Raw genomic sequence first — 26,717 nt, 5'->3', positions numbered from 1 at the left:
GGCACTCAAATGTAAAATGGTGTTTGGTATTGTGTTGTAATAATCTCTTTTTTGGCTTTCTTTGTTATTGATTAATGATGGTCAACGTAAAGACGTTGAAGGTATTTCGTTTGCTATCGACTGCAAACTTTAAATTTTACAAGAGATAGCAAAGTGTCTTCTTAAAATCTTTACTAAATACCCCCAATCAATTACCTATGCCAAAGAATTTGTACTTGAACCTCCTAGACAGTTTGTTCACTGTGGTTGTCGGCAGTGGTTGTGTAGTCGTCGAGAGCAGTATCTATCCTCTTTGAAAAGAGGGAAAAGAAATTAAAGTCTGGAACCCAATCTTTCCGAGCGAAAATTGGCGCCGAGCTCTAACGGTGGTTCGACTGTTGAAGGGACTTGGGGGCTCAAGCAGCGAGAGCGAGCGAGAGCAATTGTTATGAAGGAACCTTTACACTCTCCGTTTTATACGGTTGAATTTGCCTTACAAGAGGTAAAATGTTCACAATCCGCAGAAAAGTAACTGCCTATTGCGATTTGAGAGAATTCAAGTCACACAGACAGCACAGAATCAAAATTGTAATTGGGGCGGGGGAAAGACAGAAGTGAGAGACTTATGCATTAATTAGCACTTTAATCGCCGTATGGAAAAATTTGAAACTTTCTGCTTTACAACCATGTAAATATGACTTAATTAAAACTGGTGCAGCAGGTCGAGAACCCGTGAAAGGCCCATATATAAAATCACCTTGCGAACTCGCGTTAATGCAGCCAGCTCACAAATAGGACCTTCGGAAGCCCAGATAATCTGCGTTCCAATACAATTGCGATGATAAGATTGTATTGTTTAGGTTCTTTTTTTGTATTTCATTTCACACAAGGTACGTGACGTTTCCGTGGTTTCATTAATGCCACCTGATCTTGCATATGCATATGAAACATAAGTTGTGTAAACCTTTGAGGTGGCTTATGTCTGGGTTTAATTTATATTAATTAGCATTTCCTTTCAATAGCGCAGAAAATAAGCAGAGCGTACCTATTGGCCCAATGTTCAGAAAGGTCAGCCACTCCTTAAGTCATTGTTGCACACTCACGTCTTGTTCCCGACCAGTGCAGTACAGCTTTGCAACGCTCCAAGCTCAAGCTAGTAGTATTTCAGGTAAGAAACTTTTCTAGCTTAGTTTCGTAGTCTTCATGTTACAGGATTATTGTCTTCGTGCTGTGATATTAATAGCACAAACTGTCTTCAGCGGCGCCTCCTTCGTCAGAAATTTCTTCGCTGTTGATGTTTGACTTGCCAAAGCTTTCGTTGTGTCGGCTGAGGATTGAATTTCAGCCACCGCATCTTTGACCCTTAAAATTATCAGTCTAGTTGACGGGGAGAAGAAAAAATGATCACATTTCGGTGAGCATTGGACCATTTCACGTTTCGTGAACTGTAAGTTATAGCTTTCGCATGCATTGCCGCCATTTAGTTTCGTAACTCGTTTATGCACTAATAGTTCATGCAGAAACCTTGTTCCAACTGTTTAATACACGTCAAACATATTTGTATAATTGCTCTCGAGTGATAAGGAATCAACAGACTGTGACTGCTTGGCTGAAAGGCTTCGTTGTTCATAATCACCAGTGCATGCAACAACAACAATTTATTGGTATTCCCATATAGATGGTGTTACCTAAATGCAGAAGCGCTAAATAAAAATTCAAAAAAACGAAACAAATTACAACAGCAACCAGAAAGAAAAATAAAAAATAGTTAGTTACAAGATTCTTCATTTTAAGTTCTAGGGTTACAAAGTTCTCTTATTTGTAGTGCTTCATATGTAAAGTAACCTAGTTTTTTACAAATAAAAGTATCAGCATTGTTAAATAGAAATATTGTTTTCTCTGTGTTATTAAAGGAATCAAATTTTGGATATTTCTTGATGATGTCATATGTGACTTGTTGTCTAATATCATTGTATCGGTCACAATGAAATAAGAGATGCATTTCATTCTCAATTTAGTTAGAACAGCAGTACTGACAAATTCTAAGAGTTTCGGGTAATTTAGGAGTACAGTGTCGCCCAGATTCAATTCTAAGATTATGATATACAAGTTGTACAATGTTGTTTGTGTGTATTTCAATAAGTACAAGGATATAAAGGGAAAGCGCTTTTTTATTGTTGCTCTGGTTTAATTTTACCCTTTTTAAGAGAAGGCTAAGGTTCCCTACGGCCTACGTTTTTGAACTGCAAAAGACTCATTAAGAATGAATAATTTCGGAGCGATTTTGCAATACCGGGCCACTTTTGTATTAACATCCCTCTACGCTTCAAATTCAGTGAGATGCAAATGAGTGGCCCGGTATTTTACAGTCTAGCCAAAATTTCAATGTGCTGATTGACTGAGAGCACGTTAATTAATCCCAAACAGTGCAGAAAGTTGAAAAAAGATGACTGATTGAGTGCAGAAAAATGAAATGAAATTGCATGTATATCAACAAGCCAATCGAAATATGTTTCTCATGCAATTTGGAACAATTGAGATCTCGTAAAATTTTTCAAAGACTACAATTATATTCTTAGTTTTTGAAAAGTTTACTTGACGTATTTATTTATTCCAAATTGCACTCGAAATCATTTGATTAACTATACTCACCATTCTATTTCAAAATTTAGCATTAGATTTAAATCAATACGCTATATTCATTAGTGCGTGCATTACAGTGTATTATCGCATTCTATCAATATTTGTATTGCAATTAGTCATTTCCACATCCCCCATAATACGCCTTGTTTTCCCCCCAAAATTCGGCGTAACCTTTGTTTCCCATTTCTCCTGGGTATAACAGTCGTCCCAATGGAAACTGAAGACAATGTTTATGCAAAATTCTGGGAGCTGAACAAGGTGTATTATGAGGGATGTGGAAATGGCGAATAAAATGTTTTAAATTTCCTTTTCAACTCTCCCTAGTTTTAACTTGGTTTTCACCAGATAACTTGTCTTTCCTCGGACCTCTCTAGCTAACAGTCGCAGTCATGTTTAGGCGCCAAAAGAGAACTGCTGAAGAATCCGCTGTTGCGGGAGGAAAAAGACCTCGCTTATCCAAGGCTCCCATGTACACACCACACCGAGGACGTCGTGCACAGGACAAACACAAACAGTGGGCTGCCCTTGGAGCTTGGTTTCTGGGACCCAAGGCAGAAAATGGAGACGTGTTTCGAGACCTTTTGACGCAAGCTGTCGATAAACATGTTGGATTTCGCCATAAGTGAGTTACTTAACCCGTCATAGGCTTACTCAGCTCATTGGTGAATTTGTCACATAATTTGTCAATTTAAGTCTAATTTATGGCTTACCTATGTAGCACTTGCGAATTGATTTAAATCTCGGGTTGAGCAACACGGAAAGCACGTAACTCTCCGAAGTAATCGGTGTTGTTTTCTGGTACCCTTTTGAGCCATTTCCCTTTTTTGGTGGGTTTTGCCTTTCCGTTCGTAAGACAGATCAATAGGCGAGCAGATTACAGGTAAGGTAAGTATATATTTTCAATTTATTTCATTAAAAGTGGGACAAATAAATGTATCCTAACCTTTATTAAACGATTGAATTCCACATAATTGCGACCTATATAAACGACTTATAAAGCTCAAATAACTCTCAACGGTCGGCAGTGGCATTATATCGCAACACTACCGGTTTACTTCCAAGAGTCAAGTCTCCCTTGCAACGCGAAGTCGTGAGTTTAAGTTGGGTGTGACCACACAAAACATGTTAACGAACGTCCCCTCCACCCTCGCCATCAGTCCATTCCCCTTGCTTCTTTTTTAACTGCTTTGCCTCCTTGGAACAGTCCACAATTTATTTCTAATTATCTTAAGTGTTTTAACAAATCCAGGCTACACGTTTGATCGGCTTATCGCCATGATTTTGCAATCTCAGCAGCGTGAGATTTACTCATACATAGCCGTTTTGTAAAACTCTCAATTGGTAAGCAGCTATCCAATACAAATCAAGTTAATAATAGTCCAAGTTACCATTAGCAGATTACGCATGTGTGTTAATAAGGCCTTAATCAACCACGTCTGTTAATTTTCAGCTATTTCCCCTTTGACCCCCCTTATGTTACGGATGAGCTTCGGGAAGCCGGATCTTTCCAAAACGCAATGCAAAAATTGAGATCAGAGATGGACAGCTTGCAAACGGAATTGCAGAACTCCGTGCCATTTTTCAGCTCAAGATACAAGGTGAGCTTAACAGAACTGCAACAAGAACCATATTTATGGAGCTAGCTGTTTTATGTTATATTTTGAGTTTGGTTAAGTTACGAGATGCTAGTAAGTCAGTGACGCGTTCTACTCTCTTGGGTAAGGCCGCGTGGCCGAGTGGTTTAGGGCGCTAGATTTGAAATCTGGAGGTCCCTGGTTCAAATCCCCCTCCCTACCGCTGTATGGATTTGTTTTCGGTAGCACGCTGTGTAAATAAGCAGCTCGTCAGCCTCCCACCAGTTGGGATTCTTAATAGTTTGTGTAGTTTATGTTCTATCTGAAATATTTGTTTTTTATTTAGTGTCCCCGATTAGCTCATCAGTGCTAAATACATTTGATACTTAAATAAAATTATTCATTTATTTATTTATTTGGGTCTTGTGTAACTTTAACGGTGCCTCAGGTGTTTGAAATTTACGAAAAGAAAACCTGAACTACATGACACATTTTATGACAGTTTTTTGCTCCTGTTTTACCCAAATCAAGAGGTGGAAAACCGAATGCTCTCGCAGGCTGTGATCCTCATTGCCCGTGCCTGTTTAATCTTAATGTGTTATTTTTTTAGTGCAAGGCAGCCAATTTACAAAACATAATGAGACTCGACCATCATATTATGCAAGGCATCAGTGTTAGATTGGTATTAGGTTGGAAAATTCAATTGAACAGTCTTGTTAATGTAAGTTACCAAGACCAGTACAAGCTACTGAACTGATCGTTTGTTTCGCAAGATGGTGACGTGAGGCAAGAGTTTTTTTTTCATTGAAAAGGAATTGATTAAATCTACTTTCATTTTTAGGGTCACGTTCTTTGGGAAACAGCCATGCCGGCCAACCTCGGTTACATGTCTGCCATGTTGTTCAATCAAAACAACTGCGCAGCAGAAGCATCTACAGTTACCACGAAGTTCGAGGTGGAAGTTGGGAACGATTTGTGTGTCATGATGGGATATGATGGACATCAAGCTATGGGACATTTGACGGCTGGTGGATCAGTCGCTAACATTGAAGCAATTTGGGCGGGAAGAAATGTTAAGTACTTTCCACTCGGATTGCAAGAAGCTTTGATTAAAGAGGAGAGGCTTGCTGCTGCCAGAGGTTACAAGGTAAAGGGATTTACAGAAAATCACATCATTCACATCATGATTTTTTATCACATTTAAATTGTAGTTTTAGTTTTATAATGTATTTTTAGATTTCTAGCGATAATTTAATCCATGCTATAGATAAATTTTGAATGTATATATAATTAATTCTATATTTACCAGCCTTAGAGGTGAATGGAACACCCTGTAGAATTTTTTTTTTTATTTTTTCATTAAAAATCACTAGGCTGGAGACCAAAGCATTTTATCGTCATGTTTCTAAGGTCTTTAGTGGCAGCAACGAGGCGGCTTTCATTTTAAACAGGTTGCTTTGTGTCCTCACGCGAGGCCACAAAGACTACATGTAGTGCGCAATTTAGTAGTGTCGGATGCTCTTCACTTGTTCTTAACTTTTTTTTGCTAACTGTACCTTTCTCCTTTCTGATTAGGTTCACTTCCCGCAAAAAGTAGGAGAAGCAGAAGTCATGAGTGCGTCTCAATGGGAGCTTCTCAACCTTGATGTGGATACTATTCTAAAGATGCCTGAGGAAGTACAAACTTTGACAGGCCTCGAGCATCAAGAGTTTATGGGAATCATGGGCTCGTATCTTTACGAATCCGTTGGAGCGCAAGAGTTTGCCCGTCGACATATGCTGACGCAGAGCCCTTGTGTCATAGCACCAAGTACAGCTCACATTTCGTTCACGAAAGCAGTCACCGTTCTCGGGCTAGGACGAGAAAGCCTCGTTACGGTGGCAGTGGACGAAGATGCCCGGATGGAGCCAAAAGGTAATCCTGCGAGACTATTTAGTGACCATTTCCAGTGCGGCGGCTTCCTCGCACATGTATGTTGTTAGATGGTGGTCGAGAAAGTACTTTCATTAACCTGGTCCGGGTTGTTCGAAAGGTGGATAACGGTATCCACTGGATATATAAGTCGCTATCCAGTGGATAACGTGGTACGTTTGTTTCGTAAAGATTTATCCACTGGATAGTGATTTATCCGGTGAATGGCCTTATCCATCTTTCGAGCAACTGGAGCCAGGGCTTTAAATCAACGTGTATTGTTTGATTGAATTTCATTTTGCCTTACCTTTCGTTATTTCTTAGAACTAGAACGTATTCTGAAGGAAAAGCTAGAAAATGAAATCCCAGTAATAACAGTGGTATCTGTCATGGGAACAACTGAGGAAAGTGCAGTGGATCCGCTGACGGAAATTTTGGAATTACGAAAACAGTTTAGAACTAAGGTATGTCTTTTTTACAACGTGTGTCAGAACGTATACTGATTTGGGCTTTGTTTCCACTCATTAACTATATTTGATTATAAAGGAATTTCCTTTCTCAGTTTCTCTTTTTTTTTTTTCATTAGTCTATTATATCCATAGGAGTCGATTGAGGATCACCCTGTGTCCGACTCTTGCTATGGAAGCACAGCCATATGCTGGCGATCAGCGCTATCTATTTTCTCTCCTCAAAATATGTAGATTGGAGAGAACAATTAAATGAAATTCATAAATGTGCACAGCCTGCACAACAACAATATAGAGTGGAGGCAAGAGAAAATGAGGTGGATCATGGTCTCTTGGTGGAGGGGAGGAAAGCAATTGACAGAACATAATTAAGGCAGACACCGTCCATTCTGATCTGTTACCGTCTGACAGGCTTGTCATTTCATACGCTCTCTAAGCCAAGTATACCCCAATTTCATTCGAAACGGGCGCCCACTGCATGTTCGTCATGTTGTATATTATGGAAAGAGTCTAAAGCAATGGACCAATTTTGAGATATTAAAATTCAGCAATGGACCTCAGCACGAGGTTCTGGGGAATAAACCCCACAAATTCTGTAGTTATTCCCCAGAGCCTCGCACTAAGGTCTAATGTGTTAGGCTGAATTTTAATATATCGAAATTGGTATATTACACCAGCACGTGCACGATGGAAACCAAATTTTTGCCATAGATGCTAAAACCTGCGTGCTATCCTTTTTACCAGGGCCTAAACTTCAGCATCCACGGGGACGGAGCCTGGGGAGGATACTTCTGCAGTATGCTTCGCAAGCGTTTTAAAGGCAACATGGAGCAAGAGGAGGAAGAAGGATTTGTCCCTGAACTGTATCTGAGTTCCTTTGTCCACAAGCAGATATCAGCCATGAACCAGTGTGATACCATCACCATTGATCCACACAAGTCTGGCTTTTGTCCCTACCCCGCTGGAGCACTGTGTTACAGGGACAAAACCATGAATACTTTTCTTCAAATCACCACCACTGTGGTCTATTACCATGGTGACATGACTCTGGGTGATATTGGCATCGAAGGATCCAAGCCTGGCGCTGCAGCTGCAGGGGTTATGCTGGCAAACAGGGTAAATAGCTAACTTAAAGCTAGTGTTTTTTAATGTATGATTGTAAGGGTAAGTAAAAGAAGGAAATTTCTATAAAAACTAAATCCCATTCGAAACGTAAATACCTAAACGTACCTATGAAGAACCTCGAAGCATTGCTATCTCCCATCTCCTGTTAGGTCATCATACTCTATCCCCTCCAGCCCTACCCTTCCCCCGAAAGCATTGCCAGGTTAAATTTGCAATTGCCTACGCCTTTGCCCACTTATTCTGCTGGCCAATCTACAAGAAATGGTTATAAAAGCAATATTTACAGTGGGTTATACTTGTCATAAATTTTTTTGCGTAGCTGGATATTCCAGATGTCGATATGTCCAAACACAAACTTCCTTACTTGTTAATAATTTTCCATTTGCTTTCTCGTAACATTTTCCTCGTTAAGATTGATGCCTCACTGAAAATTCTTGCCCTTACCTTGCGCTAATTCGTGTTACAACCAGAACCCCTAGTAAGAGGGGTTACAAGGAAATTCAGTGAACTAGTTACAATGATAATCATGTGTCACTTCACGTATTCTTCTCTCATATCAAATTATCTATAGGTCATTGGACTTGACAGGCATGGATACGGTCGTATTCTGGCTGAGTGCATGTTCACCGCCAAGATAATGTATTGCCTGTGGGTAACACTAGCAGAGAAAGATGATAACTTTGTCATTGAAACAACTAAGCCTCTTCCCAAAAAGTACAAGAATATGTCCCGGAAAGAGCAGATGAAATTCATCAGAAAAAGTATTCTGGGAAGAAGCAACGAAGAACTTACTCAGGTAAGTGCTTGTGTCAAGCCCAAAATTAATATTAAAACGATATATCAAGAGGGAATCCACCAGAGGTTCAAGCAAGCTAAGAAGTGGACAAAAACTTTGTACTAGTATTATTTACGTTGTATTACAAACTTCTGTGCGACTGCTTTAAATATCTCAAAAGAAATCATTTCTAACAACACCAGATGTCGAAAACAACTTTTGAAGTGCATTTGAAACGCTTGAAAGTACTGGTGAAATGAAACTGATAATGAAATTTAACCTGTGTTTGCACAATTTCTCTTAACTTTGAAATATATTTTCTCGAGTACCCATGAGAATTGTTTTTGGTGGTATTTCAGAAAACTATTTATGTCTTTAGCTCTTGGAAAATACAAAAGGACTGTAATATACTTAAAGTTTTTCTGGTACAAGGTTTTTGAACACTTTAAAAAGCGAAATTGCGTCCACGAAATTTCCCAGCTGGCTGCTGGGCTGCTTACCCCAGAAATAGTACACAATGGAAAAATAGATTACCCAAGTGGGGGTTCAAAAAGCCTTTGACCCCGGTGGGAATTAGGACCGCAGATTCTCTTGGGTCTCTGTTGACGTTCGTTTCCTTAAAAAAATTCCTTTCTTGGTGAACTTTTTGCATTTGCATGAAAATTGTAATCATCCATAATAAGTCGGCAGAGTAGTGGATATGTGAGAAATAAAATACCACGCATATATTGGGAGACCTGTTAACGATTGAGGCCGAAATTCTAATGATGGTGATTTTCGAATAAAAGGCGGCGTCCAGGTTCGTGAGAATCCAAAGGGTACTCGGATTCTTCTTCTTCTTGAACCTTATTAAGAAGTTTACCACCCTTGATTCAGGTGCCTTACAATGAATTACCGTGTAATATTGTGCCTTTTGTTTTCAGGACAAGGAAGCTATGGATTACCTCAAGGAAGTGGGCCCGGACACTATGATACCTTGCTTTTCCGTAAACCTGAAAGGAAACAAAAACGTCGAAAAATGCAATGAAATCAACTTGGCGCTTTTCCAGGATCTCGCACACACATCAAGTGAACAGACCGCCCATCGCATTCCAATGATTGTCACATCATCAAGTCTAGTTCCACACAAACACAGCGCTGCAGTGAAGAATTTCAAGGAAAGACTGGGGGTAAGTGGAAGTAGATGTACGGAACTCTGCATCTATAGCCCCACAGTCAACGAAAATTTTTTACAGCAGTAAGAAATCCACAAGGTTATAGAAACCTAGTTCTAGCTTTTTATGACCACAAATTACAATTCATTAGTCATCCTTAATTATCTGGCATGTATTTCTCGTTTATTGCATTCTTTCCACTTTCACTTACTTCTACTTTTCACCTTGGTCGGCTTAGTTACATTCCAACAACGAGACACCTGTCAAATACATCATCACTACTTGCATGGACCCCTGGGCCACCTCCATGGAGTTTATGGACGACATGGCTGCCATCATGAGGAACAGTATCTTGTGTGCCATTGGAACGGTAAGTTGTTGTGTCGGGTAGTGACGAAAATGTACGATGTGTTGAACAACATTAAACCAGTAAAACGAATAAATAGTACTGTTTCTCCCTCTTAATGTAATGGTACATTAAGTTCGTCCGACGCGTTACCGTTTACCTCGGCAATTTACTGCTTCCTATCGACGAACTTGATGCTGGAGGATAACCCTGGACTAGCATCCCACACAGTAGGGCGATTGAAGAAATAGTCCTAGTCTCTTCATGCTTCAGAAACCGGCACAAGCACCACTGGATGGGCCCCGGGCTAACACAGACTTTTAATAATCTTCCCCTAAAACACTCCCAAATGCCGACCATAACGGCCCGAATTCGAAACCCGGATCTTTCTATCCCATCTTTGACCATCGATCCACCCTTGATTGACATCTCGATCGACATCGACATCTCGATCGACATCTCGATCAACACTCGACCGAATATCGATCGAGAAGTGTTGATCGAAATGTCGATCGAGTGTCGATCGAGGGTCAAAGATGGGATGCCTGCTCCTGCAAATGAACAGACTTACAAACATGAACTTCTTGTGATTCTTGTTCAAGTTGATTTACTTAACAGGTCAGAATGCTAATTTATCAAAAAGGTGAAGGAAACCAACATAAACTCTTCTTGGTCAATTACAGTTTACTGCTATAATTGGAAATAACGAGAGGAGTTACAATTAAGCTTATCTCCTCCAGCGTTATGCAAATCTCACTGCAAGGAGTTTGAACTCCTGGGCCTATTCAGAATTTAGATTGTTCGAAAACTGCCGAAGCTAGGAGATTTCGTCTTTAATACTAATTGTACTTCTTTTTTTCTGTTGAGTCAAACAAAAGTTTGAGTGACTATTGACCTCCTTTTAGATCATAACATTTTAATTTCGAGTTTTATCCTTTCACTAGCTCGAATTAACAAGTGACTCAGTTATAGTGCTAAGACAGACTGTTTAACTTTAGAGAGTAAATGAAAGATTTGTTTTGGTTTCAATGATCTTCATTTTAGGTTACTGATCCCAAAGCACTCCACAACTTTGTCAGCACCGGAGTTGTCAATCAAAAGAACGAGGTGATTGCCTCTTATGTTGGAGACTTCAATGACGTGGCGAAGCAGTATGACACCGTGGTAAAATTACAATTCCTCCATGAAAAAGATGCCGAGAAGTATATCGCAATGCAAGAGAAGCTGCTGCGGTCGAGTGAAGAGCCCCAACCCATTGTGTTCAGAAGCAAAATGGACAAGCACCACGACGTCTTCTTCGAAAAGTCTGAGTACGCTGGCGAGAGGGAAAAGTTCGACTGCTTCGTAGGCCTGCCATCTGACAACGACAACAATCCTTTCATGACTGTGAAGATGAAGATCGCGGATGTGGCACGTTACCAGCATTTTGATAAAGGTGACTATCCTGATGCCAGTACCTACTTCATGTACGGCGACAAGAAGAGTGTGTTCTTGTTCCACATTCCCACCAAAAGCCCGGATTTCTTTCAGGTATTGATAAATGATTATTGCACAGATACATGTATATTATTGAAAAAGTTGGGATTGAGATCGAGATAGCAGAAAAGAACTGAAATTTTACCAGACTTAAACAGCATGTCTATAAACGTCTGGGAACTGCTTCGCGATTACGTGTCGGGTTCCCAAGCAAATATATTGGTATCAAGAACTCTTTTAGCTTAGTGCAGGCAGAGCCGCCTTGCCATTATGCCATTATACCATTTAATCTTGTTAGGAAAGGTTTTTCCTGAACGGTCCTTGATATACTTGGATAGCCGGGCTCTTATGCTTAGAGTACTCGTCCAGTAATTGATTACACATACCACCTTTCTTTGCAAGTAGTTCAACCTTATGGCCTCACTTCAATAGACGGATTCGGCTAACGTGTTAACATGCTTGTTGCCACCCAATTTAGATCATGTGATTACTTATTGGGGAGGTTACAATTGTTCTGTTTGTACATATTCCCATGCAATCAGTTACGTGTGGCAAACTGCATACACATTTGTAACCTCCAATAATTATCATCACGTGGTCTGAATTGGGTGGCAACAAAGATGTAAACAAGTTATGCGACTCCGTCTATGAAACTTTGGCACTTAGGGTATCCAGCAAACGACAGTAAAAATCAGGGTTAGACACAGAAGTGGTGAAACTAAATTCTACATTTCTTTATAACTGTCTTAAAAGGTGGTCCAACTGGATGGCCCTCCTGAAGGCGTTGGCAGCGAGGAAGTTGATGACCTGTTGCTCAGATATGGAACCGAAGTCGAGTTTCCAGCCATTCCTGGCTCACCAGTGATAGCAAGTGGAGAAGTCCAGGATCCTCTGACGGAAAACAAATACGACATAACATTCGTCGGAATGAATGGTGAAGAGGTAAACACCAAGGTGAAGATTGCCAGAAAAGTCTGGTTTGCTGGAGCCACCGTCTAATAGTTGAACGAGAAAATCAGTAACTCAAAATGACATGGAATGTCTTGTTCCTTCTTTGCCAGGGTTGACCAGGGGTGTTTTGTAACCCCACATCACTTAATCGTTTTGGACATTAAGTTGACTGGAAATAAACGTTTCTGTCGCAGTGTTGTTCAAACAATTGATAAGATTTTTTTTTAAAATTTTGTATGGTGTGCAGCATTGTCATCTTATACCTATACTCGATTTCTACTGATCAAATAAATTGGACAAAAATCATTTTGTTGTTGTTATCAAAAAAGTACAGTAGGTTATTCCCCAGTATTGCATTGCGCATCCCTACTGCGGATAATTTTACGCGTGATTAGCGCGCGCGCATTAGAAAATGGCGGCTTTTTCTTTACAGCTGGATCTCGCCATAGAGGTAAATCGTCATTTTCTCGCAAACGAGTATGGTGACCTATCATTTTTTTCTGTTGTTTTGAATTGAGTAATAAATTTCTCTGTGTAACATAAATATGGACCAATTCTCAGTGTAGAACAAAAAGCAATCGTCGGAAACGTGAATTTAGCAAGCAATCGTGACTACAATCGTGGTGCTATTATAAGGATTTACATGGGTATAAACAAGGTGCTGTTGCTCCTAAACGAACACGGGGACCCCTCATTTTTATTTCAAAATTTAAGTTCCTATAATATAAACAATCAATAGGCAAAGTTTCACAAAATTCTCAGTGCAGGTTCTATTTCAGTGGAATGACCTTAAGCGGTCAAAAAATTAATTTATCTGGATTAATTCAACTAAAAAATCATTCTCTTAATATTAATCAGCCCCACATTAAATGATCTCTACCCACTAAATCCTGCGACCTCTAAACCTCAAGCGACAACCTCAAAGCCACTCAAATTTCGAAATAAAAAAAATCGATGACAAGTTAATTAAGATCGAGCCGGAATTTAACGACTACAGGATATGAGAATTTTCGTCCGAGAACCCTTTTAATGTGTTGCTTTAGCGTTATAATTGTGGAATGTCTGACAGAGAAAACACACAGCGGAAATGATGGGACCTTGATGAAGAGAAAACACAAATACTCTTCAAAAATCAATTTAGTCACGGTAATTTATTTTAGCGGTTGTTCATTTCATTTGTCAAAATAAACAGCTGACCCATCCCGCAATGTAAACTGTTGGCCTTGAGCAAACTTCTCTCCACCTCTGGATAAATTATTTAACAGAGCTTTCAAAATAAGAGAGAAATAATCCCGAGGGTGCAGTGGAAACATTTCGATTTATGAAGACTCGCAACCTTCACTGAAACCTGACTAGAAGGTACGGTTGTTGTGCTTACTTTATGTGAGATCTACAAATCTGTCTGTACCAGACGTATGAATCAAATTAAAGCTTCCGAAGGCACAATTACTCCTGACGCAATTTGGTTCGACAGCTGCCCTCCATATACTCACAACTGCGTTCAATCGGGTACATTCAGTACCGGTTTTCACTACGGCTTACGAATGCTGAGTGTCCAATTTTTATTATAATAGCGCAATTGTCATCAGTTAAAGTTGCACATGAGCTGACCGATGTCTGAAATGTAATTTCTTTCTTTTATTTGCTTTTCACCACTCCTTACGTAAATTACACTTATGAACCAGAAGCAATTTAAATCCATCGGTAACGAGAAGAGTAATTATAATTTTCTCGTATTATTAAAAACGTTTTTTCTTTTCTTTTTTCTTTTTTTTTTTTTGTGACGTTTTTAAATTATTGGGAAATTAATTGTAACACGAAGAAAAGCTTATAGAAGTTTCCTTTACACATGACATATGTTTGTTATTTAAATAAAGTATGTATGAAATGGATTTCGTTAAAGACGCGTTTGCATCTGATCGCTTCGATCGTTGCAAAACCCAAACTGAGTTCAGCCATTATTACCACTCCATAGCGATCGTAGCTGGCAGTCTCTTTCTTATTGAATCGTGTTATTCGTCGATAACACTTCTAAAAAGGTAAATCTTAAAATTATGTTAAAACGCTATGAGAAACGCTTACAAAACAAAGAAACAAAAAAAAAAATTGATCCATGTGCCAGTTATGTTTGCATGAAATTGTCGGTGGAAATACTCGTTGAAAATAGATAAAATCATGGCCATTTCATACAAAATATATATCTCAAAATATAGAAGGGTCGCAACCAGGATAAATCATGATAAAATCTAAAATCATTCTTCGCCTGATTTAACTAAAGTCTTCAATAGGCGAAATGGTGGCCGCCCATTTGAAGACTGTGGTTCAGACAGTCGAAAGCTTGTGTGTGCTGTATCATTTCAGCCGGAGAACGTTTTTAGACTTTTTCAAAATGTATATCCACTCCTTAAACCTTGCTACTGTCATGCAGACTAATTCTTCTTCCAAGAAAGCAATGCGACTTATAAATTATACAATGAAGCTGCTAGTGAGAACAAACCCTGGCGATGCGCCAAACGTATGAATTGTTCTGTCGCATGTTGCCATGTCCGTATCAATAATGTATATTTATGGCCATTTCTTGTAATTCGTTTTACCCCTTATAGATCACGCTGCTGATTTTCCAATTCGTGCTGCTGCCGAACGTCCTAGCAGCCTTCTGTACCATTTACCAGACAAGTCAGAAATCTCGAGGACATGGATTGTGGCGCGCATGAAGCTCCATCTTATCTGTCTTATATTTCTATGATCGCATCACTGGTTCTGTCGGCCGTTACTATTTCGGGCAACTCACTCGTATTGTTGGCAGTATACAAAGACCCCCACAAAGAACTCCGAAAACCATTCACAATTTTTGTGGCGAACTTGGCGCTGGCAGACTTTACCGCCGGCTTCGTAACGGAACCAATGGCATCTTATTATACGATCCAGGAAGCGCGAGGGGGTGTTGTTAAGGATTTTGCCGTTTACCTAACACATCTGAGTTATTTTATGTCGTGTACGACTTCGGTATTTATCCTCGGTGTATTAACTATTGATAGATATCTGGCGATATCTCATTCATTGTGGTATAAAGCCCATGTCAGCCTGGAATCAGCCACAAAAGTATGTATCTTTGTATGGGTTGTGTCTATAACACTTTCACTGGTTTATATCAAGACCGGCTTTATCAATTTTGCGTTCGTTTTCGCAAATACTGCTGTCTTGACTACATCTTGCGTTCTTGTGTTTTCCTACTGCAGCATCTTTAAAACTCTCCGAAGCAGGACAGTCCGGGTTGGAATCTTACATGAAGGGGTGAATCAGCGTTCTGAGAGACATTTAAAAATACTAATGCTAGAGAACAAACTGATGAAGCTATATATGATGATGCTTGGAATATTTTTGTTTTGTTTTGTACCTTCGTGCGCGTTCATTTACGTGCTGTATTTCTGTTCGGTGTGCGATTGTATTACTGTTCATTGGCTTCGAGACATGAGCTTCTTACTTGTCTTAAGCAGTAGTTCCCTGAATCCAGTTTTGTACAGTTTAAGAATGAAGGCATTCCGTAAAGCATTCAAAAGCATGGTAAATATTAAGAGGAAACGTGTAAAAGTAGACATACACCTAGATCAACCTGGAATTTCTGCAGAAAATCCTGATAAGGCTGAAGACGTCTCTATTACTATGATGGTTTGTCGACGAACAAGTGGAGACAATTAGCGTCAGATTCATAGCAGTGATTTTTTCCTATAATAAAAGGTGTCAAGCATTGGAGCTTGTCATCTGCAACGGAACAAAATGAACTTGAGAGATACCCACAAATAAATAAAATAAATAAATATCTTAATTAACACTCCCTAACGGGGTCAGTTTCGGGATCAATGGAAACATGCTCATAACCAAGCGTTCATTTATTTTTTCCCTGTCGATTTCACTGAAAACCAAGGTCTTCTCGAGTTAGTTTAGAGTCCCTGGGAGTCGGAAATATCGTCCAAGTTCTTGGAAATCAAGCCTAAGTAGGTCAAAATCAAGGTTCGCGTAGCCCGGTCTCGGCTACTTTCCAGTGTTTAAGTGAGTTTAACAGGGGCTTTTTTTCGCCAGCATGCTAATAACCAAGCGTTCAATTATTTTTCCCCTGCCGATTTCACTGAAGAACAAGGTCTTCTCGAGTTGGTTTAGAGTCCCTGGGACTCGGAAATATCGTCTACGTTCTTGGCAATCATGCCTAAGTAGGTCAAAATCAAGGTGCGCGTAGCGCAGTCTCGGCTACTTGAGTTCAACAAAGGCTATATTTCGGCAAGCATGCTCATAACCAGGCTTCCCACTATTCTTCTCCTGTCGATTTCACAGAAGGACAAGGTCTTCTCGAGTCAGTTTAGAGTCCCTGGAACTCGTAAATATCGTCCAAGTTCTTGCAAATAATGCCTAAGTGGGTCAAAATCTGGTGTAATAACTTTTTATGTAGTAGCCTGGTAGTTTTTGCGGGGATATCAAGATATAAAATTGCAACGTGAAATTTCATCTCTCGATGGTAAAATTCCATCTCTTCAACGGGTAAAAAAACAGAATGATGTCAAACATCGGCAGTGTTAGTCTGATATGACTCCCATCTCGAGACGAAGTCAAACATTTCAGGTCTAATAGAGTTTTTCCATTTAAGAACTTGATGCTCTTGCTTGGCCAAACAGGTTCTTATATTTTTGTGTATTGAAATGGCAAATTTCTGCCTGCAGGTTCTTCAACCATATCATTACGTCTATACACGCGGGTTTCTACTGTAAGTTACTATTATCCGTGACATCATTTCGTTCACTCGCAAACGGTTTTCGTACTTAAAGCTATTAGCCACCCCTACCTAACTCCACTGAGGGGTACAGTTGATTTCGTATTAACCACACCTGTAGGAAATACCGGCAAAAAATGACTCAGAAAACAGCAAAAAGACTTTTACAAGTAAATTCGCGCGCAGAATTTGCAACAGTGCAAAAAAAGCCACGTGATTTATCAGTTGATCCACACCCGCGTTTTAAGTGAAATCTAACAATACGGTAAACGTAGCGGTAAAAAGTGGTTGATTCATTGAACTATTGAAAAGATTACCTCAGTTCAATCCTCATAACTTTGCTGCTTCGGTAAGCTTGTCGTGTTATCTAAAACTGTTGAGGGCACAGCTCTGGCGGGATTGCTTCAAAAATCGTATCGTACTTCTAAACACAACCAAGCCGAATTTTTTTTGAGTCAGTAGGGACAGCAGCCTCATATATAAATCTGTCGAAATTTCTTCTCTGTTAGTGTAGGAAGCCAAGAACCATTTCATTTGCGACTCTCGCGAGCTGGGAAGTGGAGAGCACACACTATCTTTCACCCATGCTCTGGATACATACATACATCATACATATGTATGTATGCATGTATGCATGTATCCAGAGGATGTGTGAAAGCGCTATCCGCTGGTTTGGAGTTCGGTATACTAATAACGGCTGCATGCATTAACACTATGGGTTTTTAAAACTTATTTGTTTCTAATTCAGCAGACTGGAGAGTTGAGGGATCCGGCTGGTCTTTTTCCCTCGGCTGGTCTTTTTCCCTCGGCAATTCCATCTCTACAACCTCTTCCCTCAAGACGTCCGTCGCATCGCCCTCGTCCCTCAGGACGCCCGTCGCGTCACCCTCGTCCCTCAGAACGTCCGTCGCTCCATGGCGTCCATCTGGCTTCCCTCGTCCATCGTGGCGTCCATCTGGTTTCTATCGTCCTTTATGGCGTCCGTCCGGTCGTTCCCGACCATCTGGACGCCCGTTTGGCAACTATTAGTGGGTTAAAAATTGGACAGATTAATAGCTACTAATATGTTTATCAAGATTACTTTTTAAATGGAATAAATGCACAAAACATACCAGTCTTTGTTTTCTTCCGAGCTTCTTGATTGAGTGTGGGAAATAGGCTTCTTATTTTGGTAGAGGAATAACAGAGATTTTGGAAGCATGGGAGATAAGCCCTACAAAAAAAAAAAAAACATTCTGTACAATAATGACGAAAATACGACTGCGTAATAACTGCGTGAGGAACGCCGAGGGAATGTATACGTCCTTTTTGATAATTTTACTGCAAAAGGCTGAGCAAAATCTACTCAATTCTACTCAATTTTTTTAAAATCTGAAATTACGACTCAAGAGGTATATGGTAGGTAGGTAAAGTCTGCATATGAGCCAAGTGGCCTATCAGGCGGGAGCTTATCCCGGTTTCATTAGCACGATGCGACTAGGAGTATTTCTATTCTCCCCCGGAGGGCGTCATTTCACTACAACTACCGGAATCCCTCACTTTTTCTTTTTCTTATATTAATCAGGGCAAATGTTATTTCAACCTCAAAATTTAAATAATAAAGAAAAAAAGAAATTAATTCTGGTAGTTTTAGTCAAATGACGCTATCGTGCAAATCTACCATTAGCTACACTCCATTAGCTACACATATGGGCTTTCCGAAGCCTTTTCTAACCTAGGGTTTCCTTCCGTAGACTAGTAATTTATAACAACAAGAAATGTATTTCATATCTTACTAAAATACAAGTAGCAAATTAACAACATCTCACGTGTGGTGCGATTTATCAAAAAGACGACCCCCCCCCCCCAAAAAAAAACACAAACGAACAAAAACAAAATTCATGACAAAAACGAAACACCGTTTCCGTGTAGGCTCGTCACAAAAACGGTTAAGTGAAAGTGACAGTCAACAGAAAATGATATTTATACTTTCCTAGTTTATTTTTATTGCTGTTCAAGTGTGAACACTGAGATAGCAAAGTTCGCATTACCTTGCCCCACCCTGAAACTAGCCCCAGTCCCCACCCTCCCCACCCCCCTGCAAATGCATGAGCACGTACACCCAACACCGCACACAGTCACTTGTTTAAGAGTAGCAGAAAAATCAAAGTAAAACACAGCTTTATAACAATCAGGCTCTTTAATGTTACATTTGTTCACTTATGACAACTTGATATCGATATAAAACTAAAATGCAGGCTTTATTTCTTCTTTGCGGCTTCGGTGATCATGATGGGTAAGTTATTCGGCGTCTTTTTTATCTCCAAGCGTTTTGGCACATTCTCCAAACCTCACAAAGCAACACAGCTTCTCCTCACATGTCTCACTAGCCAACAAGCAGCAAGGGATAATCGGAAGACACTTTTGCTAAAATGAGATAACAAGAAAGGCAGAATTAAGGATATGGATTTCTCAGACTCATTAATAATTCATCAAGTTGAAACAAAGCAAATCATGACCGTGATGGTGTTTGGATATCTGATCTTAATTAGCATAGGTTTTTATGCTTTTAATTCTCCGTTTTCTCTTTAGTTTTAGTTTCGATTGACGAACCTCGAAGTTTGTCAAAAATACTCCGCTACGGTCGTATTTTCAACTCTCTTCTCGGTTTTTTGTATGTCGCTTTTCATCGATACTATTAAAATTGGTTTAAAATATCGTTCGCAAAAATCAGTTTTTGCTTCAGAACAGTTCAAATATGACAGTAGTTAAATTGTTAATGATTATTATGTCTTCATCTCACGTTTCCTTGCTGTTTTTTTCAAAAGAAATAGTATTTTGCACCTACTATAATTATAAGTAGTAAGTTTCAAAATCATTGCTTGCATATTCGTAACAGAAAGTAAAAAGTTCCGGTCCAAATAGGGTCAATAAAAGAAAAGAAAAGAAAACAAGAAAGCAGAAATAATTTCTGTAATAGCTTACATTCATAAAGGGAGGGATGATCTGACAACAACTGATATAACTCAGAACTTACCACAAAATCGGGCAGGTGATGTAAACGAAGGCCTGCTTCGTGCAGGCACTTTCCAGTTTTCTTGATGCACTCCAAATGTGCACAGGCATCATCCCCAGCTTTCTTGTGACACATAATTGCCCCAACAAGGCAAAATTTCTGTTGAGAAATTGCATTGCAAAAACGTGATTTTTTAAAAAAGAGTACTTAAGTAATAATTCTAAGGTCTCACTGATATAATAAATATTTTTTTTGCCCTTTCATGAGACGTACCTAGCCTTTTTTTTTATGAACTATTTAACAAATTGACGTCAGTTTTTTATGCTTCTGTCCTCTCATTGATAATAAATTGCGTCATAACATTGTTAAAGAGCCGTAGGCGAGTGGTTCCGCAGTAAACTATGACAATGTTATGACGAAATTTATCATCAATAAGAGGACAGACGCATAAAAAAACTGGTGTCAATTTGTTTTTTACAAAAACAAAACCCCAGTATGGTCAAATGCCGGGAATAAATGAAGGGAAAAGACGCCATAAACTTGCCGTAAACAAAGATAAGTGAATTTTATTCAAAATGGTGCGCACATTGTCAATAGCTATTCTCGCTTTTTGATTGGCTACTTGAAAAAGTCCATACAGTCTCATTGGTTAAAAAGTTGACAGTTTGACAGCTGAAAGTTGAACTTGAAAGTTTGCATAAATTAAAATTTTATCCGTCTGTGCTCTTATTGATGACAAAAAGGAGTTAGTCAGCGCGCGAGAAAGTAGACATTTATTCTTAAAATGCATTTTGAAGCCCACATCAATCGCTCTAATAAAAACTGTAGCCTTTAATTTTTGGTGGCTGACTTAAACTAAAATTAAACAAACGAAAATTAAGAACATTCCCAAATTTTAGTTCCTGTAGGAGGAGTTCGATCGAAATGTTTAACCCCAGGATTTCATTTAAATCCTTTGTTTTTAATGCCTTAGCTTTCCCAGAAACGTTTCTGGTAGGCTTTTGCAGTGAAAGCGCTAAGTATTTAATTTCAACATACGGATATTTCAAAAGCTTAAAATTTCCCGAAAATATGTGAGTGTGAGTATTTCCAGGGAAAAAAACATTAACTTTTGCTCAGACAGATCATTGTACTGAATACTTACCACTTTTAGGGGAATTCCAGTAGGAAAACCGCTTGGCTTAAAGCTTGGTGAAAAGGTTGGCTTACCGCTCGGCAACCCCCTCGCTTTGACTATACTGCGAACTTTCTTCGCCATTTCACGATCTTCCATCTCCAGGTAATGCAACACGGCTTGAGGATGATATTCCAACTCCGCCCAAGCGCAGGCAGCCACCGCCGCGAGACACAGCAAAGCTAACATTGACTTCATGTTGACGCGTCTAATCTGTGCTCTGGAAAACACGATGTGCAAAGAGATAAGTACCCTTGGTTATATAGAGACTGGGGGATCCTGGAGATCGTTTTGCGCATGCCTAGTAACTCTATGGAGACAAAAGTCCTCGAGGTGATATTTAAACAGCTTTAAAACTACTTAACTCCCACTTAACGCCGGTTTAGTGGGTTACCGAAAATAGATTAAATTGTTTTAAAATTAAACCTAGCAAGTCAGCATGTTGTAACCGAAACCGCATTTATAAGGAGGCTTTGTGTTAGGATATTATTGAGTGCCAGGTGCAATTAAAGTTTCCCAAGCAAATTAAAATCATCCAGTCAGTACGTAGAGTAGATATCTGAGAACTTTTTTTACTTTAGTACTTCCTGCGACACACTTTCTAGTTCTCTTGAAAACAAAGCAAAACCCTTAGTGATGTTAGTGATGTTTTCGATACTAAAAAATGCAACCAGCGAGAAGCTTGAGGTCATTGAATTAATCACCAGACTGTGATATAATATCGCGTAGTCATTTAATTAGGCTTCACCTAACGGGCCAGAAACTACTAAAAAACGAAAAATCATCTTAACGGGATCAACGACGGCACACCTCTGAACTGGGTTAGTGTGATTCAAAAGGTATTTGCCTTTTTAAAGGACCTTAGTCAACCTCCAACATTTTTGATGCCGTCGAAATCATTGATATAATTGCATGGTGAAGCAAAATCTTATCGCTTTACTGAAAGTTGTGTTCCTGTAAGTATGTTTATTATCGTTAGTAGTTTCACAGTGATTTCCTTCGTTTCGACATGCTCGGAATAAAGTATAACAGCCAAACTCTCACATGTAGACAAAAACAAAGGTGTGGCTGACTAGGGCCCTTCAAGCCGTGCAAAGAGGGGAAATGTAACTTGTTCATCCCGCTGGATAAAGTGTCAAGTTACAAATGTCGATCTTGCTAACTAGACATGTGATTCAGTTTTAGGACATGTACAAGAACAAATGGCAAAATTACAAATTAAAATTTTTAAGGTAGGACTAATGTGGCTACGCATTTGTGTTCAAGATACTGGTGTGATTGTTGGGATCAAACCTGAAGGCAAATTATGATAAGGTATGATATGTTCACCTTCAACATGGAAATTTTGCGATGGCTTTAGTTGTTGCTAAGAGTGACATGTTTGTGTGTCTGCATGTCGTACATTTTATTATTTTTTCAATTTTCTTTCCAGATTAGAGCGCATAAGCTGGCAAAACAACACGTGCGGCCTGTTTAAAGTTTGCTCTGCTAATGACTTTGTGTCTCGTTTTTTCGATACCTTAGCTAAACCCATGGTCACAAGTTTATTTATTATTTTAAAGGTAAGATAAATATTTTGAGACAAACAACTTTAGCTGAACAAAGAACTGCCTCGATAATCCACTAATAGTGTTTGCATTAAGCCACAACCTAATTTTAAATCTGGTTACTTTTTTTTTTTTTTAAATTTTCGGTGAGGAAAATTGGATTTCCCATGTCACAGAAAACTGACTTCAATTCGCTCAAGTATCCCGGACCTACTTTCCTTGCTTTTGTTTGAAGAAACTGAAATTGTGATCTTTTAAATACATATTTAAAGAAGTACATAGTACAAAGTTAAAGTCTTGGGCTATTAATTTCAGTTTTCACGTTTGTAGACACTACAGCACTGAAGAAAGGTCGGGTGTACTGCAAACAGTCTTAAATGTCAGTTGGGCCAGCTTAGAAGTTAGCACAAGATTCTTCAGTTAAAATAAACACTGAATGACGGGATCGAAAACTATTAGTTTTGTTCACACTGAGTTATCTGTCTTCCGTTTTACCCTCCCTTTATATTTTTATTTTCGGTAAGAAACACGACAGTTCTCCAAAGCGAACTTTAAATATGTCTTAAAATATGTCCAACAATTAACCATACAGGTTACTAAGCCAGGAACATGTTTCACGACTGATCAAGGTTTCAAATTTTTAATTTTTTTCTCTTGGTGTTTACATTTAGTGTTTGAAAACAAAATATATACTTTGTGCCTTTTTGTTATTTAAAGTGTTTGAAACCAGGATAAATATGTAATGAAAACATTTAAACTTAAGGATAACAAATACCCGTCTCGAAAAGAGCAAGTTGCTTAAAAATTTTAATTGCTGCGGGCAAAACTATTTTTTATCGGGAAAACTAAGTCATTGTTTTTGTTAGAAAAGTTTTGTTTTATTTTCTAACTCGGTGAGAACGTAAGATAAATATTGAGTTTTCAACACTTTACTGCTAATTATGTTTACCTTTTTTTTATGGACATGAAATATTAACATCCGTGTTGTTATTTTTCTCTTCTGGCTCGGAGCACGCTTTCAGCTGGCTGAGAAAACAGCACCTCTGGTGTTTTGCTTTTATTTACACTTACCTCCCTAACCGCTAAAAGCTGTGTACGTTTTTAATTTGCTTGGAGCTTTGTGCCGTTACGAAAACGAAAGTTAGTTATTGTGTTTATGTCATGTGAAAGCCTTAAATAATTATTTTTTGACAAACAACTTATGTGTAACAAAGAACCGTTTCAGAGCCTTCTCAAGACAAAGAGTAACTTAACTTCACTCAAGTTCTTCAGACCTGTCCACAGTATCATAGAAACACGTTTTTGTCCCTTGCTTTGTAGTAATTTACCCTATCATTTGCATACCTTTGTATATTTTGACTTAGAGCTTAATGGGTCTCTGGTTTTGCTAATACTGATTGATGTTTTTGTCCCTTAAACAAAGCCAAACCAAACGTAAAGAGTGGAAAGTACTTTCGCCGTGTATGGCAGTTTTAATTTTTGGTGAGCAATGCGGGAGCACTCTTTGCGACCTGAAAGCTTACAGTATGTTTTACAGTATTTCGAAACAAAACAACTGTAACCAGTAATCTGACTCTTCTTTGACGCTAAAGCCGTAAACGATGTAACATTTTGTTCGAAATGTTATTTAATTTCTTTCTTATAGAGATCTTAAGATTGTATATCACGTGTGCACTCGTTTCTCTTCGTTGACTGTTTTTTATCGAATAATTAAACCATAAGTATTTTAATACCATGGCTTCCAAAATTCAAAGCAAAAATTGCATAATAATGATATAAAAATTATAGTATTTGCAAAAATTTTAGGTCAACAAAAAACCTCCTCGAAACAAAAAGACAACCTAGTTTGATGAGAAGTGCATATTTTTTTGAGTTTTTTTCCTCAGACATGATCTAATTCCGGTGTTTGGTATTTAGCAGATGTAAGTAAGCAGGCCAGATAGTGCAAGATAAGTTTCCTACAACGCTGCTCAATTTTTCACAAAACATACTTAACATGTGGCAAACGAGGTAGGAAGGAGAAAAGCCCAAATATTTTGAGACTCTAGTAATCAAACTTTATGACAAGAAAGATGACTAAACTGAGAAATGTCAATAGCAGTTCAGGCTAAATACATGAAAGAAGTACCTTTACGGTCAAGAAAAGAACCGCTTAACGTAGATTTCAGTATTTACGTGTCTCTGCTAACCAGCTGTGATATCTTAAAGTCAACCTGTGTTTTCTGCAAAAAATTCTTTCTTCGAAAAGCCCAATATTCTTTTTAGAAATACAACTTATTTGTGTAACGTTGGGGAATTTTAGGAGCACTCTTCCTCTGTAAATTCCCCCTATAATTCTTTAAAAAATGCATGATTTATAAAAGAGAAGATATTATTCTGACGGATTTGCCTTATGTTGTCCATCAAACCATGCGGTGTTTATTTAAAACTTGCCTTCTTACATACATTGAAGTCCGGCCTTTTTCAATTTCGACAGCCTTATTTGATTGATTTATAACTCAAGTGGATTATATTCAAAGCAAAATTTAACAAAAATATCACGAACACAGGAACAACCTTTACCTGCTTTTAGAACAAAGCGAGGTAGACCACTGGGTATGGTACACTGAACTTCTTTAGTTGCAGGGAGGTAAGATAAATTGAGCTGCAGCTGTTATACCACGTGGCTCCCGAGCCGTGTAACAGATGGACTGAATCACTCACAGAAATAAAGGACTTCAATAACTGCATGTACCTCGAGTATACAATCAGACTAATCTCCCGCGCGAAACGAAAATTTGTTCGCACCTCCGTGTAGTAGGTGAACTAAATCTGATACAACATTTTAAAAACAAAATCATCATGAACTTTTTTTGGAATCTGAGTAGAAACGTCTACAATTATTGCAAAATGTTTCGGAGTAATTTAATTTCCGACAAGTGAATGTCCGAAATTAAAATCGTCCGAAATGTTTAAGCTTCCAAAATCAGTTTGCAGTACAGTACTCACAAATCATTAAGTCAGTTTGACCCTCCAAAGCTCTTAGTTTCCTTTATGGAGCGAATTCTAGTTCACAAACGGCTTGACAGAGTTTGTGCTATTTCTATTCGGTGTACATGTGTCAGTAACACCTTGAGAGTGTAGTAAAACTATCATTTTTACAGATAATGTTTCAGTCTAATTGAAGGCGTAAATTTACTTTAGCTTTGTTTTAGCGAAGTGTCCGAAATATTTCTCCGAAATTTGTCCGAAAAGAGAAAAAAAGTGTCCAAAATTTAGGCGCCCGAAATAAAACGTCCGAGATTTTAACGTCCGAATATTTTGGCAAGTAATGAATCTGAAATTGTTATCATCACGGGCAATATAAACTTGAGAATGAATACAAGCGAGCTTCTAAGACAAGTACAAGGTGAGGAAAGTGCAGACTATGAAAAAAAGTTAGTGTTCCTCTGTTCTTAGGTTTCTCTGCCTAATTTTATAGAACAAAAACAATCACTTAGAAACAGATGGCCGAGAGAAGGGAGGTATGCTAGGAAAAACTTAGGACGGGTTATGATGGACAAAGAAACCGTTTTCACCGGCCAGGGTGTTAGATATCTTGAGGAACGTCCCGTCCGTTCCAATGATATTTAAAATTAGTTTTGTTGCGTTCTCTCGTTAAGAGAAAAACTGTTTTTAATTCATATCTGACATGCAAGGATGCAAAGCAGTTTGATGGAAAAATCAAGATAAAAAAAATCAAAGTCTGGAGGTTAATTTTGCTTAAGATTGATACTTCTATTTTTAGCATAGTCATTAAAAATTTGAAGATGATAATTCAAACGAGGCACTCAAATTATTTTCTCCCGCTCTCTTTTG

General features: G+C 38.7%; 3 protein-coding genes across 3 annotated transcripts; 2 read left to right on the top strand and 1 right to left on the bottom strand.

Annotated features, from left to right (window-relative positions):
* Positions 1–1,002: 1,002 nt before the first annotated feature.
* Positions 1,003–12,708, top strand: LOC110044150 (uncharacterized). Its single transcript, XM_020749676.2, has 12 exons — positions 1,003–1,147; positions 2,997–3,244; positions 4,073–4,220; positions 5,038–5,343; positions 5,772–6,111; positions 6,433–6,572; positions 7,320–7,691; positions 8,272–8,496; positions 9,399–9,644; positions 9,868–9,999; positions 11,020–11,505; positions 12,205–12,708. Exons 2-12 carry the CDS (start codon positions 3,012–3,014, stop codon positions 12,448–12,450), a joined length of 2,874 nt encoding a protein of 957 aa, XP_020605335.1. The 5' UTR covers positions 1,003–1,147; positions 2,997–3,011; the 3' UTR covers positions 12,451–12,708.
* A 909-nt stretch (positions 12,709–13,617) lies between these two features.
* On the top strand, positions 13,618–16,235 carry LOC110044169 (adrenocorticotropic hormone receptor-like). Its single transcript, XM_020749691.2, has one exon. The coding sequence runs from the start codon at positions 15,097–15,099 to the stop codon at positions 16,099–16,101; it is 1,005 nt and encodes a 334-aa protein (XP_020605350.1). The 5' UTR covers positions 13,618–15,096; the 3' UTR covers positions 16,102–16,235.
* A 3,089-nt stretch (positions 16,236–19,324) lies between these two features.
* On the bottom strand, positions 19,325–21,576 carry LOC110044147 (uncharacterized). The gene is made up of 3 exons (XM_020749671.2): positions 21,304–21,576; positions 20,181–20,318; positions 19,325–19,570 (listed from the first exon to the last, which is right to left on the bottom strand). The coding sequence occupies exons 1-3, from the start codon at positions 21,529–21,531 to the stop codon at positions 19,445–19,447; spliced, it is 492 nt and encodes a 163-aa protein (XP_020605330.1). The 5' UTR covers positions 21,532–21,576; the 3' UTR covers positions 19,325–19,444.
* Between the last annotated feature and the right edge of the window lie 5,141 nt (positions 21,577–26,717).

The sequence above is a fragment of the Orbicella faveolata genome, unplaced genomic scaffold, assembly GCF_042242905.1.
Source record: "Orbicella faveolata isolate gen_17 unplaced genomic scaffold, um_ofav_v1 contig_35, whole genome shotgun sequence".
Lineage (NCBI taxonomy): Eukaryota > Metazoa > Cnidaria > Anthozoa > Scleractinia > Merulinidae > Orbicella > Orbicella faveolata.
The sequence above is the reverse complement of the archived record's forward strand: the minus strand, read 5'-3'. Positions and strand labels throughout refer to the sequence as shown.